Source organism: Calonectris borealis, chromosome 8, assembly GCF_964195595.1.
Source record: "Calonectris borealis chromosome 8, bCalBor7.hap1.2, whole genome shotgun sequence".
NCBI classification, from domain to species: domain Eukaryota; kingdom Metazoa; phylum Chordata; class Aves; order Procellariiformes; family Procellariidae; genus Calonectris; species Calonectris borealis.
The window spans coordinates 4511693-4532054 of NC_134319.1; the positions used below are offsets into that span (position 1 = coordinate 4511693).

The 20362-nt window shown below is 48.5% G+C and overlaps 3 protein-coding genes across 9 annotated transcripts in view; 2 read left to right on the top strand and 1 right to left on the bottom strand.

Moving 5' to 3' along the window:
• Nucleotides 1-614: 614 nt before the first annotated feature.
• On the top strand, nucleotides 615-8891 carry LOC142084731 (cytochrome P450 2J2-like). The gene is made up of 9 exons (XM_075155675.1): nucleotides 615-821; nucleotides 2410-2572; nucleotides 3218-3358; nucleotides 4988-5148; nucleotides 5945-6121; nucleotides 6674-6815; nucleotides 6979-7166; nucleotides 8093-8231; nucleotides 8713-8891. Exons 1-9 carry the CDS (start codon nucleotides 615-617, stop codon nucleotides 8889-8891), a joined length of 1497 nt encoding a protein of 498 aa, XP_075011776.1.
• An 810-nt stretch (nucleotides 8892-9701) lies between these two features.
• Nucleotides 9702-18016, top strand: LOC142084730 (cytochrome P450 2J2-like). 2 transcript variants are annotated; one of them, XM_075155674.1, is made up of 10 exons: nucleotides 9702-11891; nucleotides 12268-12573; nucleotides 13417-13579; nucleotides 13731-13880; nucleotides 14436-14596; nucleotides 15037-15213; nucleotides 15476-15611; nucleotides 15846-16033; nucleotides 16527-16665; nucleotides 17358-18016. In XM_075155674.1, the coding sequence occupies exons 2-10, from the start codon at nucleotides 12385-12387 to the stop codon at nucleotides 17531-17533; spliced, it is 1479 nt and encodes a 492-aa protein (XP_075011775.1). In that variant the 5' UTR covers nucleotides 9702-11891; nucleotides 12268-12384; the 3' UTR covers nucleotides 17534-18016. The 2 variants fall into 2 exon arrangements, with proteins under 2 accessions (XP_075011775.1, XP_075011774.1); XM_075155673.1 differs by having other exon boundaries at nucleotides 9702-12573.
• Nucleotides 17356-20362, bottom strand: part of HOOK1 (hook microtubule tethering protein 1) — a 39468-nt gene continuing 36461 nt past the window's right edge. For 2 of the 6 annotated variants that reach the window (XM_075155667.1, XM_075155672.1), the window contains one exon: nucleotides 17356-20281. The gene's annotated coding sequence lies outside the window, so the exon portion shown is untranslated. The remainder of the gene's footprint in view (nucleotides 20282-20362) is intronic. The other 4 variants (XM_075155670.1, XM_075155669.1, XM_075155668.1 and 1 more) reach the window with 4 other exon arrangements.

The window sequence follows — 20362 nt, forward strand, 5'->3', positions numbered from 1 at the left end:
CTTGTCCGAACTTCACCTGATGACTCCGGCAAAGCTGGGCAGGCTTTGGTGGGTGCTGAAGGCATCCAGCCCTTTGCAGACGGCGCTTAGCACTTAACAGGATCAGCCCCTTAGCGACTTGTATGGTGTCCATCACCTCAGATGCCTTACCGTTTTTTAAATTATGCAACGCCCACCATATGTAATTAGCCAAGTAAGCTGCTTTCACCTAACCTCAAATGTCTGTAACGCTTATAATCCCAGCGAGGTGTCTGTATAAAGGAGCTCCTTGTTAAGGGCAGAAGGGAGGAATATTCTTCCATAAGAAAATTAGAGAGTTGACAGAGATGTAAAGCTAAAGGATTGCAAGATTGCTTTTGTTTGGCCAAACATTTGAGGTTTTGCAGTTGTTTTCGGCGATCCAGGTGTTTAAATTTAAATTATTCAGCAGGTGGTCTGGCAGTGGCTGTTCATGAGAAAGCAGCTCGCCCATAGCAAGTCCTGTCCCCAGTAAGCTATCAGCATCTTAGCTTGTTTTGTTTTCTTTCCAGTCCTTTCTTACTCCTGTTTTAGCAAATGTGACACCAGCATCAAGTCCCTCCCTGGGATGAAAATCCTTGAGTTCATCAGCCAAGATGGAGCTTCAGTTTTGGCCTGATTTGGTTTCTCTCTTGGAAAAGCTGAACGGCCGGATGCTCCTGGTGGTTCTGGTCACGTTTCTTTTGATTATTGACCTTGTGAAAAAGAGACGTCCCAGGAATTTCCCTCCAGGGCCACAGCTCTTTCCTCTCGTGGGAACCTTTGTGGACTTTAAGCAGCCCCTCCATCTTGCGCTGCAGAAGGTAAGATCTCCATGGACATTTCTCCTACTAACAATATTTTACCTTTTACCTCTGCGACTTTTGTCACTGAAGCAAGGGCAGCCTCCGGAGAACGAGCTATATAATCACCATGTATGAGAGAATACCCTTCTTGGTTTTATCTCTTACTACCACCTCCTCTTCCATGGGAGTAAGAAGGTCCAATGGGAAAGAAACTTGTAATGGAGGAAGACCTACATGTTCCTCCTCTTTCTTCCCATCTGACCATGACCATTTTCTGCTGGAAGGGTTCAGAGGGGCTGGGCCAGGCTGGGGGAGGGATGGCAAGTGCTGTGTGAGAAATGAACTGTTTGGACTGTGAACATCACCTCTAGAAATTGTATTTTCATTGTCTTTGCTCAGAGGCCAACAATTTGCCCCGTTACATCTGAAAGAAACATTTAAGACCTTGAGTTAACCATCCCTGTGGCTTCTTCTGCATCTCAGAAAGAGGCATTGATTGCCCTGGAAAGGTGTCCAGAGCTTTGACTCCCACCAACGCCAATGAAAGACAAATATTTTATACCTGCTGAAAAAGTGGAAGGAAAAGTTCTGACTTGCTGGTTGAAAATAGCCTTTCTGCTGACTATTTATCTCTTGCTTTTACTTAGGAGGCTGACACCAGCCTAGCCTAGCTACCCTGGGTTTTCACAGGCCACAGGCATGGGTGTCCCCAAGGGGAACGCTTGGGAAAGGCTGAGGCAGCGTGCTCAGCATATTTTGTCAATACATTATTATTAATAAAACTAGTTGCATTCATTTACATGCACACAATAACTGAGACACTCATTTGGCTCCAGAGTTTCACGAGTCACCATGGCAGTTCAGGGTGACCATGTCTGTCCTTTCATGTAGACTCATACTAAGAAGAGGACGTCCCGAGCTCCTTGGCAGAGCAGGGCCCAAGAGATGATATGATTGCCCTTTGCTCTTGTACATCAGGGAGTTGAACACTGCACAGGAGACACTAATGACAGTAAAGTCCATGCAAGGAAAATGGCTATAATTTAGCCATAAATGCATTCAGGCTTAAAATTAAAAGTAGGTTTCTAGTCATCAGCAGTTGGAGCCACTTTCTAAATGGGATAGCTGGAACAAGAAACCACACTACTTTAGACACAAAGTTGATGAAAGGGATTATTTGTTGTGCTTTGCCCCCAGCAGCCAAAGCCTGGGCATAGTCACCCAGATAGTGCCTTCATCTCTTGTACCCTTCCTGTGAAGAAGAGGGATGGAGCAGATGCCCATCAGTTACAAAGCAAGTAATGTCCTTGTTATAAGTTAAATTGATGCAACCGCCTGGTGAATCCCAGGTCATACCTGCTAACAAATGTAAGCAAGCCATCTCTCCCACACTACAGCTCTCTAGCATTTTTTATGCCATCTCCAGCCTTCATGGAACAGTTTAGGTTGGATGGGACCTGCAGACTTGGGTTTGGGTTTTTCTTAAGTCCCCTTGCTCCAAGCAGGACTAAATTCAAAGTTAGGTGCCATTGCTCGAGGTCTTGTCCAGGTGAGTTTTGCAAATCTCCACCTTCTTGCTCTCAGAGGGCGATGAACTCTCTTTCAGCTTACTGGTCGATACGGGAACATCTTCAGCGTGCAGTTCGGAAGTCTGACTTTTGTGGTAGTCAACGGGTACCAGATGGTGAGAGAAGCTCTTGTCCACCAGGCTGAAATATTTGCAGATCGGCCAAATATTCCACTCCTCCGAGAAATATTTAGAGGCTTTGGTAAGCACAGCTACCAGGAATTTGGTACAAATTTTTCAGCTATTTGCAATGATAACAATTAGAGTGAAAGAAACGGGTTGAATTCAACCCTTGCTAACTGCACCTATAAAAGCTTCTACAGAGGAAGACAAGAACTGAATTCAGTTTAATAATCTCACAGGTGTACATTTTAATCTCTCCGGGATTTAGGGATGATGATGGGATCAAAGTCAGGTCTTGATGAAAGACGAGAAATAAATGCAAGCTGCCCAGTGGTCGATACGCCTGAAGAGTTTTCCCCTTGGTTTTAATTTCTCCTTTACTTTTTCTCCCCTGGTTGCATATAGCTCCAGAGACGGGGTATGGTGCTCCTGCCTGCAGCTCTGCCAACAGCGTGATAGTACTTATAGTATTTTGGCTTACACCTTTTTTTCCCACGCAAAGTGACAAAGTAGCAGATTAAAGCAAATCCATAAAGCTAGATCTTTAGCATAAGCCAATTACTCTTGAATTTTAATTTCCAGACAAAGCTATAGTTTTTCAATGTCTGCGGGGTTTGTTTGCTTTGGTTTGGGCTTATTGTTTAAGACGAATGGCCGTTTCTGAATGCTATCACTGATACGTGACCCAGAGCGACGTTTGTTCACTTGTTTTTTCTACCTACAGGGCTCATATCATCAAATGGGCACATATGGAGGCAACAGAGAAAGTTTGCTTCAGCAACGCTGAAAAGCATTGCTGTTAGTTTTGAAGAGAAAGTGCAAGAGGAAAGCCGGTACCTTGTGGAGACGATCGAGGAGGAGAAAGGTGGGCGGTTAAGGTACAGCACCATGCCCAAAGCTTCCAGCTGAATGAACAATGAGGAGTAAAACTCTTACTCCGATGCAACTCCTAACATGCAAAACATTTCTTCAGTCACTCAAATCTCTATCTTACACTTCCAGACTGCGACTTTTAGCACTTATTTTAGACCCCAGGCCTACTATTTTAGTTCTTCCTTATTAATATTAAGCAAATATGTACTAGGTGTTTATTAAAACTTGCATGTTTATATGGCTAAGAAAGTCTCTCCTGTGTTCTGTGAAGGGATAAATGCAGCTCTCCTGCTATCAGGCACGTATGCTCAGAGGCTTAGTTAACCTCTGCTTGTCCTTGGTTTTGCAAAGTATTTTAAAACTTGTTTAGTCAGGCTTTCCTTTTGTATGATGCACAGATGAAGCGTGTGCCTTGCTCTTTTATGGTCCAGCTTTTAAGAACTGCCAGAGGGATATTAGTAAGAATAATTTGTATGTTGGTACATGGGTGATGTTGCACTTCAGCTTTAAATAGAAGCAGATGGGATTTAGCTAATTCAATGGAGCTATATATAGTAAACAAGAAAGATCTAAATAGGAATTGTGAAATTACATACTGAACTTGCTCCATTTTAATTGCTCTTGCACTGAACAGGCCAAATACTTCATGTTGCCAATTGATTATAGTCCTTTATAGTCCTAATCAATAAACTAATTAAGCTGCTGGTTTGGGCCTTTCTTCCCATTAGTAATGACAAATAGCGATCATGTCCATCACTCTAATATCTGAGCACCAGCCCAGTTTAATTACTTTCTTGAAGAGTGGAGAGAGCAGCAGTCCTGTGCAGGGCGCCTTGCCTTTCAAAGCGATGCTCCCCAGCGTACCGACAGCAGCTCAGGGCGGGACTGGCTTCCTTACTGATATTAGTCTCTCATATCACGGCAAGTAGCTCTCCAGGCTGCCTAACTGTGCCCTAGGAGGTGGTGGTCTCTGCTCGATACCTCTCCCAAGGAATGCAGATGTGACGAACATCACACCACACTTTGCTCTTTTAGGAGCTACGTGCATCACACCCACGGGCCATATGAGCTATTGCTGGATTTTATAGGCGGCCACAAAGACTTGCAATCCTCACCCTCTCCCCTCTCTCCCATCCCACTTGATTTCTTTGTGGTGGACACTTAAAGGCCAGTGCAGTGGCATTTTTGTAGTGTGGTTAGTCCTGAGCTCCCTGCCCCAGGCTAAGCTTTGAGGGCCCCTCTCTTGGTGTTTAAAATTGGCACCAAAAACCTGTCGGAGCGTGCAAACCTAACACCATAGCGTGGCATCCCACTGGCTGTTTTCCCTGGGAAACAATTCAGCCCCTGCTTCGGCAGCTCTGCGCTAACGTTGGTGTCTGCCAGTGTGGAGACGCGAGGGGATGTCCTTGGAGAAAGAAACGTCCAACCTGCAGCAGGGTGCTAGAGGTGATGGGGGTGGTGGGGACCCCAGGACATGGGGTGAAGCCTTAGCATCACCATAGGTGAAAAGTAGGTGAGGTCTTACCCCAACTTCACAACTGCTGATCTGGAAGAGAGTGTGGTTTTGTCTGAGACTTTAAAGAAAACAAAAGAAAGTTGTCTTTCATTTTGTTTCCTCCAGGACAACCATTTGACCCTCATTACAAAATTAATAGCGCTGTTTCAAACATCATCTGTTCCATAACTTTTGGGAACCGCTTCGACTACCATGACAACCGTTTCCAGGAATTACTGCACTCGCTGGCTGAAACGCTGCTGCTCATCGGAAGTTTCTGGGGCCAGGTAAAGCCAGTCGGATGCTTTTCTAGCTTCAGCTTCATATAAGAGCTCAGAAACTGGAGTTTCTAAGGCACTGATGTAATCTGCTTTTCCCTGCAGGAAAAGAGTCATGTTATAAAGGAAATGACCACGAGTATTGTTTTACATTAGGCTGGATTTATACACAAAATCCATCAGGAAAGCAAGGAAGCAAGTTAAAATTATTGAGGCACATGGACAAAAAACACCGTAGGATTGTAAAACCAATCTTATGCCTGACATAACTGAAGAGCAATGGAAAAAACTTAAAAAAAAGAAGAGTCAATTAGTAGCGCACTCAGTGAAAACTCCCTTCTTTTCTCCCACCCCTTTCCCAACCAGTGTCTCAGATAACTTTTATTTATGACAAAGGGGTCTGAGAGTCCACGTTTATAACCAAAGTAGGTGGAATTGGGGACAGACCGCACATAGCTTCTGCATGGCCCCACACCATGGGCCAGGTCTGATCTCTGTCCCCTCCACGGACCGCAGCACTAAGGGGCTTCTCTGCATCCACACTGATTTATGACTCCAGTGGCCACCTCACATTAGGTGACAATATTGGAGAACTTTATCAACCAATATTAGAGAACTTCATCAGCAGAAAACATATCTTGTTTGTACATGTTTACAACTGTGTAACTAAATTGACCTTTGCAGCAAAACTGATTTTTTTCCTGGTAGCAAGCAGAGCTAATAAATTGTGCTATCATCGCAACTGTGATACCTGCTTTTTTTTAACTCAAGAAATGCTCTTTTGCTCTGTTTCATTTCTCACCAGCTGTATAATGCTTTTCCTTTGGTCATGAGATGGCTACCAGGACCCTTTAGGAAAATCTTCAGGCATTGGGAGAAACTGCAATATTTTGTGAAGGGAGTGATCGCAAAGCACAAGGAGGATTTGGACCAGTCCGAGGCAGGAGATTATATTGACTGTTACCTGAAGGAAATAGAAAAGGTAAGAGGGAAATACCTAAAGTCACCTAAAGCTTAACCCAAGAAATGAGCAGATGAGACTCAAGGCTGTTCTGTCAGAGGAGCCCGTGCTTCCTGCGTTGCCTTCTCCTCCCTACCTCTTCCACGTCAAACTTTTAGCAACAGCAGGAGCCTGATCACTTTGAAAACAGACAGATTTTTTTTTTTTTCCATTTGAAAGTATTTACACTTTGTCTTCTTCCATTTTTCATTCTGTCATGTGGCGTAGGAGGACTCTCGGGGAACGTGTTCACATTTCTATGAGAGCTCGCAGGCCTGTGTTTGCTATTGTGAAACTTCACATTTAAAAATGCTACCTGCTTTCAAAAGTCACTCTCCAGCAAACAGGGTGTCTTTCAAAGCATTCCTCAGGGTTTGTAATTCAATGAAAGCAAGGGGTAGAAATTTCCAAGTCCAGGGGTGATGGATAATAAAATAGCAGCAGGACTTGACTTATGTATGGATGGTTTTGGATTGGGTTCTTGAAAGCATCTCCTCCCTAATAAGAGTTTTCATTGCCATGCTTTTCCCCAAGTTTAAGGGTGACATCAGCTCATATTTCCATGAGGAAAACCTGCTGTGCTCCACCCTGGACCTCTTCTTAACCGGGACTGAGACAACGGCCACCGCCATTCGCTGGGCTCTGCTCTACATGGCCGCGTACCCCCACATTCAGGGTAGGGCCACTAATGGGTCCTTCATTCAGCCCAAAACCAGATAAGTGAAACCCAGAAAACAGAGTTATTTCCAGTTTTACCACATGTTGGACATGCCTATGCTCCAGTTTTCTTATTGGGAACCTTTTGAGCATAGATCTTTTCTTTTTCTTTCTTACCGTAGAGAAAGTGCAGCTCGAAATCGACACAGTGATCGGCCAGTCCCGCCAGCCCGCCATGGCCGACAAGGAGAACATGCCGTACACCAGCGCGGTGCTGAGCGAGGTCCTGCGCATGGGCAATGTCGTGCCGCTGGGGGTGCCCAGAATGTCCACCAGTGACACCACCCTGGCCGGCTTCCACCTGCCCAAAGTACATGGAGACCACGAGCCTTCCCATTGCCCCACCAGAGTGAAGACTTCATGGCCCAAGTCCCAAATCTCATCTGGAGGGGAACCTATCAGCAGGATCTTATGGAGATATCACAGTTATATAGAAAATACAAGCTCTCCTGATGGAGGCTGTAGGGCTTTTATAGGTCTCACCTCCTTATGGAGGAGAATTGTGAGACCCTACAGTGCTGGTCATAATTTTCAGTTTTACAGGGTTTATCCCTTAAATTTTGTACAGGACGCCCTCCAGGCATTATGGGAATTGAGGGCCAAGAAACATAGGAAAGCAAACAGTTTGGGTTTGTTAATTCCACAGAGTATTAAAAGTTGTCTATTAAAAGTAGCACGTGATAAAAGCCAGCTAATAGGTATTGATGCGTACACAGTGTTCTGGCATTATGAAAGCAAATATGAGGTTTTAGATATATCCAGTCTCTTCCATGTGTATGATTGGTTGCATCAAGGAAAACTAAAAATAAAAAAATCTGGGCATTTTGCTCCACACATTAAAATATTTTTCTTTTTCTGATGATGTGGAGATAAACCAGATCAGGTTTTTAAAAAAAGGCACAATAAAGTGGATCGATTGAAAATTATTTGGTTAAATTGCTTCAAATTCCTATGGGAACACAATGCTATCAATTTAAAGATGGTTTATATTAACATCACCAGTGACAGCAGCACAAAGTACGGATCAACAGTGTGGTGACATATAGAGGAGCACAGAAGTGAACAATCCTGTAGGCTTGCACTCTTATTTAATTAGATATCTTAGGAAAAAAAATTTTGCCCTTAAAAAAAAATGTAGTTTATGTTGTGTGTGGAACAGAGCTAATAATAAACTAGTCTGACAACACGTTGGCTCTCCTCCGTCACGTAATCGCCCGTTTTCTCCACCTCTTGCAGGGCACCACCCTGATGACCAGCCTGACTTCGATAATGTTCGACAAAAACGTGTGGGAGACTCCAGACACCTTTAATCCTGAACATTTCCTGGAAAACGGCCAGTACAGGAGGCGGGAGGCTTTCCTACCCTTCTCTGCAGGTAGGATGATGGATGGGGAGATGGTTTTCCTTTTTGCAATGCTTTTTTTTTTTTTTTTTTTCCCTCCAAGACACCCCCTCCAGAGTAGGGAGTACTGCTCCTTGTCCGGCTTTCAGCCCATGCCCAGCATTTCCCACAGTGACAATCCTGTAACAGTAAATACTGACTGCTCAGAGCAGGAGGGAAATCAATTTATTATCACGGGATGAAAAAATAAGGCTTCTTCCTTTTGCACGAGCTGCATAAATGGTTTTTTTTCGACGAGTTTCCCCTCTTCGTCTATCCGAACAGCCGTCGCAGTTTGCTCAGCAGTAAACTTCTGGGGAAGATTTCTGCAAAATGTGTGGGTGAACATTGCCACCTAACCTTTCGAGGAAGAAAAGCTCCTGCAGCCTGCGCAAGGCGGCGCGTGAGAAAGGAGCCCGAGAGGTGGTTGAAGCTCGCACGGGACTCCGTAGGGTTATTTTTCCTCCTTTTCCAGGCAAGCGGGCTTGTCCCGGGGAGCAGCTCGCCAGGACCGAGCTCTTCATCTTCTTCACAGCCCTCCTGCAGAAGTTCACCTTCCGGGCGCCGGCGGCCGCTGCGCTGACCTTCGCCTTCACGCTCAGCCTCACGCGCTGCCCCAAGCCCTTCCAGATCCGCGCGCTGCCTCGCGACTGAGGCCGGCGTGGGGCTGCCCCGCGCCCCCCTGCTTCAGCCCTCCGCAAGCCTGGAAAATGCCCCTTCTCCTATCCACCCCATAGATTTTGGGCCAGAATGATGGACCACGGATTCTAGCACCCACCAATGTGTGGGTGACAGTGGGAAGGGCAGGAGGGCCACATCCTGCACACTGCAATGAGGACAACCCTTGGGGCTTTTCCCTTCGCCTCCTGCTTCCTCCCCTCTATCAGTTTGATGAAATGCATGAATTTAAAAGCCTTATTACTTAATTTCTGCCGTTAGCACCTCCCAGGAAGGTGTCGGCCAGCTGTAAAACCATGGGCACAATTGGGTCCACGGTGGCTTTTCCATAGGGAATATGTCCAGCACGCAGAGACCATTTAGCAACCCCTAAATCCCAACGCTGCAGCACCCTGAATGGCCATGGGTTGTGTTTTCTGAGGTCTCCCCTGGTCAGTGGGGGCAGCTGGCCTTGGACGTACAAGCTCTGGCTTCATGCCTTAGTGGCAATTTGGACTTCCGGGAGGCCATGGCTGATCCTGAGGCTCAGGTGGCCTCGGCCTCGGTTCGGTGTGCGTTCCCCACACCACCGTGTTGCTGCTTTGCAATGGAAATAGAGATCCTTGCTGCCGGAGCATGCAGTTTTTAAATCTCATACATATATGGAAATTTTAATTAGGAGGCTACAGGATGGTAGAAGCAGCTTCTACCATAGGCCAGCCCGAGTGGGATGGCGTGAGGAGCCATGCCTCCAGGTTGCGAATGGCTATAAAAATGCAGTATTGCAATTGTATGAGCAGGAAAAGTTTATCCAAAAAGGTTTGTGGCAGTAAAATACACAACAGGAAAGAAAAGTTGCAATAAAAAAAATGCATGGGGTTGCTCAGGAGTAGTTTAGGTGAAGCCCAACAGAACAAGAAGCAGCAGAGAGTGTCGGAAGGGTGACGCCCGCGGCAGCTCACTGCTGGCCGTCAGGAAGGAAATGGCGGCACGGAGGCTTTGCGGTGGGACGAGCTCGCCCGCTTCCCTTCCGCTTCTGGCAAACATTTGTGGCCATGCACGATGGGCATGTCCACAGCGTGGGGCCGAGGAGGTGGGTTGGGGGCACGGCACCGCCTGCGATGGAGACACTGCTTCTGCCCATACCAGGGTCTCTTTGGAAAAGAGTTAATTACATATACAACTTGGAGAGAATTTTTCCAATTGCGTGACCAAGCATTAATGCTTAGAAATGCTGTCTCCTGGGTGCTTTTGTTTGGAATATAGTCACAGCAAAGATTGGGGTTTTTCCTTTTGTTTTTTTTTTTCCTTCTCACCTTTCGTAAGTGACTTTTCTAGGGGCACCCACGCAGGATACTCAATAGTTAACAGGAAAAGAGGATTAAATCAAGTTTCATCTCTAGCAATAACTGCCTTTGCTGCGTTACAAAGCAATCAGCGTGCAGTGGCAGATTTATGCCACATGGGAGAGTCCTTTGCACATCACATCCCTGCCACACTGGGCACACACGGATTTTGTCAATGAGCTGTCCTTCTAACTGATCACTTTAATCCTATTGCATTTTTAATTAATGTTTCGCAGTTACAGGCTCCCGTGGTATTTTTTTTCTTTCTAAAAGAGAAAACATAAAAGATCTGTGGACTTTTTTTCACCTATGAAGTTTTCAAAGCCATTCAGGACTAGGCACTGGTTTCTCTCCATTTTTTTATTCGCTCTGGTGTAGATCTGACCTCTGGTATGTGGCTACAGCTTGTATTATTTGCACTGGCTTAGCAAACAAATATTGATCTCTTCCCTCTTCCATTTCAAACTTGCCTTTCCCTGTTACTTTAGGGTTTCCTTCCCTACTCATGGAGAGAATAAATGGTCGAAGTCGTCTTCTTTTTCTTCTTTTTTTTTTTAAATCAGCTGGGGAGAAAAAAACCCAAAACCCCACCATTTTTAAATGATCCCATACCATAAAGGCAGGAGGCGTGAATTTGTTTATTTTTTGAGTGGAACATTTCATGTGAGTGAAGGGGAACACGTGCATCTCCACATCATGCTTAAAAGCCAGCAGTAAAAAGAGAGAATCTCCTTGAAGGCAGTTTTTTCCCCTTTAAGTTCCACAATAAAACAGTGATTTAACATTTCGAGTTTCTCAAGTGCGAAGGTTACGCAGCGGCTTCGCTCTCACGCATATGGCATTGCTCCAACGGTGCTCTTACATCTCTGTACCTTGTCTTTGGCACTGGACAACTCCAACGGCCACAACTGATGTCCCCAAAAGAGAGAAAACGAACCCAAATCGTCCCCCGGAGCACGAGGTGGCAGCTGATGACTGCAAACAGCCGCGGCAGAGCCACATGGTGCAATGGCAAACTGCTGCTGCAAGAGCCCCTGCTTCTTTCACAATAAAACACAACGCATAGGTCAAAATTCAATGTGGTGTACGTGCACGATCAACTACCTGTCTCAGAACCACTCTCAGATGGGAAAATTCGGCACAGCCTATTACCAGCTACCGCCAAAAGGTCACAGCTTGCAGAGCTGGGCATCTGCTTTGGCTTTTCAGCACCTGCCTCAGCTTTGTGGGGCTTTGGGCACAGCTTCAGCATGGGCTACGGACTCAAAGACAAAAGCAGGTGGGAAGGGGTGGCTGGAGGGCTCGGGGCAGGGCCAACCTCATGGCCGGAGAAGGTTGCTCTGCTTGCACTTGTCCAGCGGAGATCAGAAAATTACGGTGCTTAGAAACCACTGCAGATCCTGGATGGCTGTTTGCTTCCAGCCCACATCACCCTGACGCACCGAAACCTCAACCCATGAGTCAGATGGTTTGTGAAAGGTTTGTGCAACCTTATCTCAGATGTCCCTGCTGACCTGGGGCTTGGTCTGGGACTCTTCGTAGCAGCAAATGAGCTTCTGCAAACGAGCTTCTGCAAACGAGGAAAACGCGAGGAGCGAGGAGCAGCTGGAGCCTCCCCAGCACCGTGAAGCCGACGCGGGGACGCGGCACGGTGAGGGCACAACAGGGAGGAGAGAGTGGGGCTCACACCGAGCCATGGGCTCGTGGGAATGGCACAGCGAGGCCGCTGGAAGGTTTTAATCCCGGCTCTGCAAAGCTCATTTCTGTCCTTTAGACAAGGATGCAGATCCCTGGGGTTTTGTAAAGCAGCGATGGGAGGGAGGAAGGGAAAGGGGGAGCTGGGGGTGGTTTGGTTTGTGTTTTGTTTTTTTTTTTTTTAATGAGATCAGAGGAAATGCATGACTTTAATCAAGAAAGGGTTTAATCAAACGGTCCTTGCTGAAACCTGGGAAAGCAGGAGTCTGAACGCAGCCTCCAGGTCAGGTCAGCAAAAGCCACTCTATGCTGCCTTCTGTTTGTGCCCACAGCTGCACCAGCGCATTGCCCATTTCCCCCTGTCCCTGGGGGGTTCAGTGGTGCCCCGTGAGCTCGATCTGCCCTCACCTGCTGCGGGACACGTCCCTGCGGAGCCCCACCATCCACCCATGCTGCGCTTCCTCTGGGAGAGCATCTCCTTCCATACGCTTCTCATCTTCCTCATTGTCTTCCTGCTCGTCGCTGACTACATGAAGCACAGAAAGCCAAAGCACTTCCCGCCCAGCCCCTTCTCCCTCCCCTTCGTGGGGCACATCCACCTGATGAACTTCAGCAATCCCCACATTATAGTGCAGAAGGTATGAGGGTGGTGGACGCCGCAGGGAAGGGGATGGAGGGGGTTGCGGCTACGCAACGTTTGCAGCGCGGGGAGGGGGTTAACCCAAACCCCATGAGGACTCAGAGGAGCTCACCCCAGGGCGGGCAGGAGGTTTACCCTCGGTCAGCAGCAACGTGGATGAAGTTTGCCTGGGTACGAGGAGGGGGACAAGAGGACGAGAGGAAATGGCCTCAAGTTGCACCAAGGGAGGTTTAGACTGGACGTTAGGAGAAATTTCTTTACTGAAAGAGTGGCCAGGCCTTGGAACAGGCTGCCCAGGGAAGTGGTGGAGTCACCATCCCTGGAAGTATTTAAAAGACGTGTAGATGAGGCGCTTAGGGACATGGTGTAGTGGGCATGGTGGTGTTGGGTTGACGGTTGGACTCGATGATCTTAGAGGTCTTTTCCAACCTTAATGACTCTATGATTCTAAGTGTGGAGCGATCCTTTGGGCAAAGGGCACAGCCTGACCCCACGGGTGCAGTCACGGCTGTAGGAGCCCCCTAGGTCTGATCGGGGACTGGAAAGGCATTTGGGAAGGGAGTGAAACAAAAGCTGGAAAAACACAGGACTGAAAAATCAAACCTGGAGAGTTTTACTCGATTGATGGCCAATTAACACCAACTCCTGGTCAGTGATTTGGGAAAAGAAGAAAGAAAAAGACCGTACGCAGACAAGCAGACACTTGTGCGAACACCCCGTCTCCCCTCCCACTCTCAGTTTCCCTCATTTTCACCCATGTCCCCTGGCAGGGCCGCCCCTGTCCTGACAGACACATTCATTGCAAATGAAAACCCTTTTATTTGTTTCCTCCCCCCCCAAGCTTACTGAAAAATATGGGGACATCTTCAGCATACAGCTGGGCGGAGCACGGTTTGTGTTCATAAATGGGCTGCGGATGGTGAAGGAAGTTCTTGTAAACCAAGGGGAAAACTTCATAGATCGCCCTGAAATTCCTGTCGACAGTGAGGTCTTCAGCAAAATGGGTAAGTTATCCCTCAGGACACATATCTCAGCTGTAAGGTCAAAGCATTGACCCTGCAGAGGTCTGAGACGGCTGGAGATAAGGCAGAGCCCTGGAGCTTTTCCCCTCGGTGGAGGGATCTGCCTTGGCTCACGGTGGGGTGTTTCTGCCAGGACTGGTCTCCTCCAACGGGCACTTGTGGAAGCAGCAGAGGAGGTTCACCTTGACCACCCTCCGAAACTTCGGCTTGGGGAAGAGGAGCCTGGAGGAGCGCATCCAGGAGGAGTGCCGATGCCTTGTGGATATGTTTGGGGACGAGCAGGGTAAGTGTCCCGGCCCTCATAAGCTGTGCTGAAGGCAGGAACGGGTACGGCCCGTTATAATTTCACCCATGCTGAAAAATACCTCGCCTTGCAAGCGATGCTAGCAGCCTGCCAGCGTCCCAGCTCCCTTTTACAGGTGTTTTGCCTTCAAACTGACCAGTGAATGCAGCTAGGTAACACCCAAAGCGTTATTCATAGTCCACCTTCAGCCTACCGCTCTCTTGGAGATCTCTGGAAAGTCCCATGTGTGTGTAAACACCAATGTTTCCAATGAATTCAAATGACGTCTGCTCTTCTGCAGACCTTGCTTTCTAAAGTAAACAAACATCTCCATAATCTGATTGAACTGGGACTGCTGGGGCTGCCCAGCCAAGCTTGGCCAGCTCGTGGGGGCAGCGAGGCGTCCCGGGAGAGCAGGACACAGGAGGGTGCCCATCAAGGGCCACTCATGTCACTCGTATCATCTGTTGAATACTTTACTTCTGACAACCATGTTTTCTTCTCCTTTTCTGTGAAGACTGGAAGAGAATTGATCATTCGCTTTTCCTTCTCCAGGGAATCCTTTCAACCCTCACTTTAAAATCAATAACGCCGTTTCAAACATCATCTGCTCCATCACCTTTGGCAATCGGTTTGACTTCCACGATAAGGAATTCCAAAAATTGTTGCAGCTGATAGACGAGACGGTTAGGCTCCACGGCACCATCACGAGCCAGGTACAGCCCTTCTGCCACCAACATGGATGGTGTGCAGTTTTGCAGGGCCATGGTTTCTTCTCTGGAGTCAACCTCAAAACTCATACCGTTTTCATCACCGAACTTTGTTGTCATTCCCTATTCCTTTGCACAGGGTAGATTTGCCCGTAATTTCTTTCTGCCTTATTTTCAAGCTGTGCAATGCTCACGTTGCTCTCTCTCACCCAACGTCAACTTTCCTGCCCATTGACTGCCAACCTGTCTGCTGTAACGCCGGGTAATGCACGAGCCACTCCGTAATAGGAATACCAATCCCTTGCAATGCTCTTCTGGAGCTGAGCTATTTCCACCAACTCCAGCAATTTAGTAATGCAGTGGCATTGCAGGCTCCTCAAGTTTTGAGAACAGAAGGGTCTTTTCAGTCCTTAATTCAATTTGCCTTTCTCCTTTTGTGTCCAAAGCTGTACAACTCTTTCCCGTCTATAATGAAGTTCTTACCCGGATCCCACCAAACCATTTTCAAAAACTGGAGGTTGTTGAAAAGTTTTGTGAAAGAGAGGATCACCAAACACAAGGAGGACTGGAACCCCTCGGAGAGCCGGGACTTCATCGACAGCTACCTGCAGGAGATAGCCAAGGTCAGCAATGCAGAGCAAACCCTTCTGCAGGGGGGGGTTAGAAATCAGGAGGGATGAGGAACGAGTGCAAATTCTCCATCTGAGCTGCCTGTGTGGCCATTTATGAGCTTAGGATGGACGTCAGGTTCAGGGCACCCGTCAGCAGGATGGAGGTGCAGGGGGCCAGCAGCTTCTGCCAAGATCCTTGGGGTTGACTTGGACTAAGGCTGGTGTCAGGGCAGCCCTCCCTGTTCGTGCAGCACTAACGCACCTTTTTGTGAAGGACAACGGTGGTGGCACCTTCCAGGAGGAAAACCTTGTGGCATGCACGCTTGACTTGCTGTTCGCCGGGACCGAGACCACTTCCACAACCATCCGCTGGGCTCTGCTGTATATGGCCATATATCCGGAAATTCAAGGTACAATTAGCAAAAAGTCAGTGTTTTTCCTGGCTTTTAGTCCTCGCAGCTTCGTAAGAAACTCTCTTTTTTGAGAGAAAAATTGGGAATCCCCCTGCACTGACACAAAAGAGGTGCAAACAGTGGCAGGTGTCCCGGGCTGGTCCTTGGGGGACCCTCACAGCAACCATCTTGCGTTGTTCAAAGGGTTTTTTTTTTCTCGGACCTTGGCTGATCCCTGCTCTTTCCCACTAGCCCGCGTGCAAGCCGAGATCGATGCGGTCATCGGGCAGGCACGGCAGCCAGCCCTGGAGGACAGGGGCAACATGCCCTACACCAACGCCGTCATCCATGAAGTGCAGAGGAAAAGCAACATCATTCCTTTCAACGTGCCGAGACTGACGGTGAAGGACACGGTCTTGGATGGCTTCCACATACCAAAGGTAACCCCACTCCTGAGCACTGAGACTTTAGCGAGACTCTCCGTTCCCCAGGCACCTTTCACCGGGCCAGGTCCCTCCTGCACAGACAGGAGGGGCAGAGCCACAGGGTCTCTGCCCTGTCCAGAGTTCACTCCTATTGAACACATATTTTTGTCGTCCAAACAACAGCCTGGCACGTTGAATGGTGCGAGACACGCCCTGCACACGCCATCGAGGCACAGGTCCCATCTCACACAGCTTTTACAGGAACTTTGGCCCAAGATTACAGCAGACAAAAATTATGCCGATGAGGGAAAAATGCGGGTATATAATCATTGCACCTCCGAACAGACAAGAAGTAGAAAAAACAGCCATGCAGGGGGTGTTGGACAAATAATTGCAGCAGAGTTTAACTATGGATATTCTTCATGGAGAGGAGACTGGAAGATAAAAATGCCTCTCCTGCTGTCAATGATAGTGAAAGTGCAATTTAATTTTCTTTTTCTCCTCTTAGGGCACTGTTTTGCTCACAAATTTAACCTCTGTGATGTTTGACAAGAACGAGTGGGAAACCCCCGACACTTTTAATCCTGGGCATTTCCTGAAGGACGGTCAATTCTGGAAAAGGGAGTCTTTTGTGCCATTTTCTTTAGGTAAGATTTGCTGGATTTTGGTGCTTCTGTGCTGAGGCTGGGGGTTCCAACTGCAAAGGGCAGATGTTGACTGCACCCTGAGAGGTGACATCAAGCAGCACTCACGTGGCCACCCCAAAGCACCGCAACTACACTCTGAGTCCTTTCCTGTCTCTCTTCACATGCACAGAAGAGAGATGAGGGTGAACAGAAGGCCATAAAAATGCCCGAGACCCTAGAAACACCTTCACCGAGGCAAGAGCATCACTCCTGCTCCTGCTCCCACATGGCTGAGGTCACTAGGGGCTTCACTGTTGCCACCACAGGGTACCGCAGCCAACAGCTTCCTCGGGGAGATTGCTTTTAGAACCCCTGTTTTCTGTACCCTTCTCTGGTAGCTCTTTTTGGTGTAGCTCAAACCACCCACCTCTCCCAGCATGGGCACATCCAGACCGCGCGGGTCAGCACAGCGTATCCAAGCAGGGGAGGACACAGCGCCTGCGCCCTCACCAAGTCATGCAATCGGGGGGGGCAGCCCATGCTGTAATGCCAACGCTGTTATTGGGGAGCTCAGTTTGGGCTGCAAAACTCATCCTGGGAAGGGGTAACACAGCTGGACTATGGTCCTAAGGGAAGGCAGAGGCTTTTTCAGCAGCGAAAGCAGCTGGGCAGCCAGCGCAGGCTGAGGATGCCATGGGTGGCTGTCTCCGCAGGGAAGCGTGCCTGCCTGGGTGAGGCGCTGGCCCGCTCCGAGCTCTTCCTCTTCTTCACGGCTCTGCTCCAGAAATTCACCTTCCAGGCACCCCCGGACACCACGCTCAGCCTCCAGTTCCAGCTGGGCATGACGCTGGCCCCACAGTCCTACAAGATCTGTGCCATGCCTCGGTAGGGAAGCCTTGGCCACCGTCCTCGCAAGGAAAATCCTTTGGCAGGGATGCTGAAAACATGCCCTCGGCGGCTCCCCTGGGCCCTTTGTGTGTTTCTTTCTTCTAAAGCAATTTCAAAAATAATTTCTTCTACAAGCAGACCTCGCACTCTGTATCACATGAGAAAGGTGATCAGGCTGGGATCTGCCAGGGTACTTTTAGGCTTGCGATATGGCACTGTAAATGAATGAGGGGCTTGGGGCTTTCCTAATTTTACAATGGATCGCCATGCTTCACAGCGGCAAGAGAATGAGCAACACTTTAGAGACTGCAGTATTCAGGCTGTGTACAGTGGAAGAGCAGTACCAGCCTTTGTTTTATAACTTTAATACAGGCAGTAATTGCTAACATCTTTTGATTTTGTAATCCTTGATAAGTAATCCATTAAAAAAGAGTTACTCTGTAAAAATCTCTTCCTCGTGCATCAATAAATCCTTACAGAAATATTTTTGCCATGAAGCATTTTGCAAAGTGAAGACCAACGCAGGCAATTTCCCGTGCCGGCTGTAGCCTTCAGCCGTGCCCCACGTTTCGGGGCAGGGGGTGGCAAGCCCACCTGGGCACAGGCAGCCGCACAGCATCTGACCCACGTCCCTGTGGCATTGCTCTCCGTTAGCAGAGAGCTTGGCACTGTAACAGCGAAGGCAATTCCTACAGAACTGATGAAAATAAATGACCCTGACAGTATTAGTAAAGCAGCAATAAAACCACCAAAGCCTGTGGCCAGGTCCTGGCGGGCCACAGCAATTAACAGTGTGACACCCACACGGAGAACAGGGAGTGCTCTCCATGCTGATAGATCCCTCCATAAAATAACTGTACCTGCAGCTCTAGAAGTCGTGGGTCCTGCTTCCTAGACTATGCTAAATCCTCCCCATTTACCTGCCCAGCATCTCCAAGCAGCCTGGGGGGCAGAGCAGTGACCTCCAGCCATGTGGGATGCACAGCTAAGGCTGCTGAGCACGATAGTCTAATGAATAAAAGGGTCCCCTAGAAAATACCAGCAACAAATTACTGTTATTTTAAACCCTCACATGCAAGGTGAAACACTTCCAAGTAACAGTCGCGCTGTGGGACCCCGGCAAGGCCCCCAGGCGCCAGAAGCTGCAGTTCCCAGCAGGGCAGCAGGGCCGCCTGACAAGAAGCCATGGCACAACACAGCACGGACACACACCTCCAGCTCCTGCTCACCTGCTGAGGAGGCGAGGAGAAAGCAATCTTTTCCTGTTCATTTTCAATTTTTCCTGGAGTTATTCCTAGAGGAAGCAAATTTTTCCCAGCGCCTCTTCTGAGAATTACATCATCTCCTGAAGGAATTAAAAGCATCTTTTTTCATGCAAGCAGTAATGCCCAGGTGAGTTTTAAATCCTTTTATTTTAGCATGCATTTTCTTCTCCTCTGAGTGCAGAGGGAAGGCAGCATGGAAGGCTGGCCCAGCCCTGCAGACCTGCCCAGAAAAGGGCAGAACCACCCTGTGGCCCCACAGCTGCACACGGGGGCCAAGCACAGCCATACAACATAAACCAACATTTATAGCAGGCAAACACGTTCCCGGCAAGGCTCCTTCAAGCACAGGGTTTGGTGGGGAGGCTCTGCCCCCTCCTCTGATTTTCTGTGCCAGGCACAGCTGGGTGCAGACAAGAGGTTGGACTAAGATGCTATTTCTGGCACTTGAGGCTCGTTTTGCAGATCCATAAAGGTGGAGATGTGGTTTGGTTCCCACCACGTGTTCTCAACCTATTTATAAAATGCAGACTTGACCAGGTTCTCACTAGAAGTGGGATGAGACATCCCCAAGCCCAGCTCTCCACCCCTCCTCCCCCCATGCCAGCTGCCCTCCCGACTTGCTCCTGACAAGGGGCTCCCACATCTTCCCTTCACAGCAGAAACAAGGAAGTTCATTTGACTTTCTAGACCTTATGTTCTTTCTTTTCCTTCCTCGGGAGAAGCAGAAGGGGAAGGCTGGAAGTGGGCTACATGCCTGGAATGCATGCCTGGAATTGACTGGGAAGAGGAGAGGGGAGCACTGATGGTTTCTGTTGTGTGCAGCGTTACTCCCAAAGCACTTCCAGCTTGCAGGTGTCATCTGACTTCCTTTTTTTCACTCCTTGGCCCAGATTCCCGTTTCCTTTCCCAGGCTGCTGCTATATCCAAAAGCTTCCTTCCCGGGTCTCCGCTGGGTTAGCTGTACTCTGGGCAAAGAGCACATTTCACAGGACCGTTTTACTCCTTGGATATTTTGCCCTCCCCACCGAAACCATCTCCCATGCACAGCTGACCTCACCTCCTCCCTTTCGTGCTTGGGGCCGTACGCCTGCACCTCTCTTCCAGGGACACCCCTCACCTAAACATACAGACCTTCTGCTGCAGTGCTTGGCTCTTAAAGAGCTACCAAAAAAGCCGTAAGCAAGCAGGGTCACAGACCCAAGCTCTGCACAGCCAGTCTGCATTTGAACATAGCTTCTCGTGACCAAGCACCTGCAAACAGAGCTCCACCTGCACACACCACCCCTCGCTCGCTCCTTCTGCCCTCAGGAAGGCAACGGTGGCCACCGGTGTGTCTTCTGTGACAGATCACACACAGGCTGAAAACATCCTGCAGCGTGGCTCAGGCTTCCTGCACAGCTGAGGGCCTCTTCCCTTCCCTTCTCCCTCAAACACACACCTGCAGGTTTTGTTCTTCAGTGTCTGAAAATGCTTTGAAGGCCAGCCTGAGAAAGAAGGAAAAACAGTTCTTTTGTTTCTGGCCGTCCACTTCACACTCACTGGGACACTTCTGCCAGTGCAAAGGC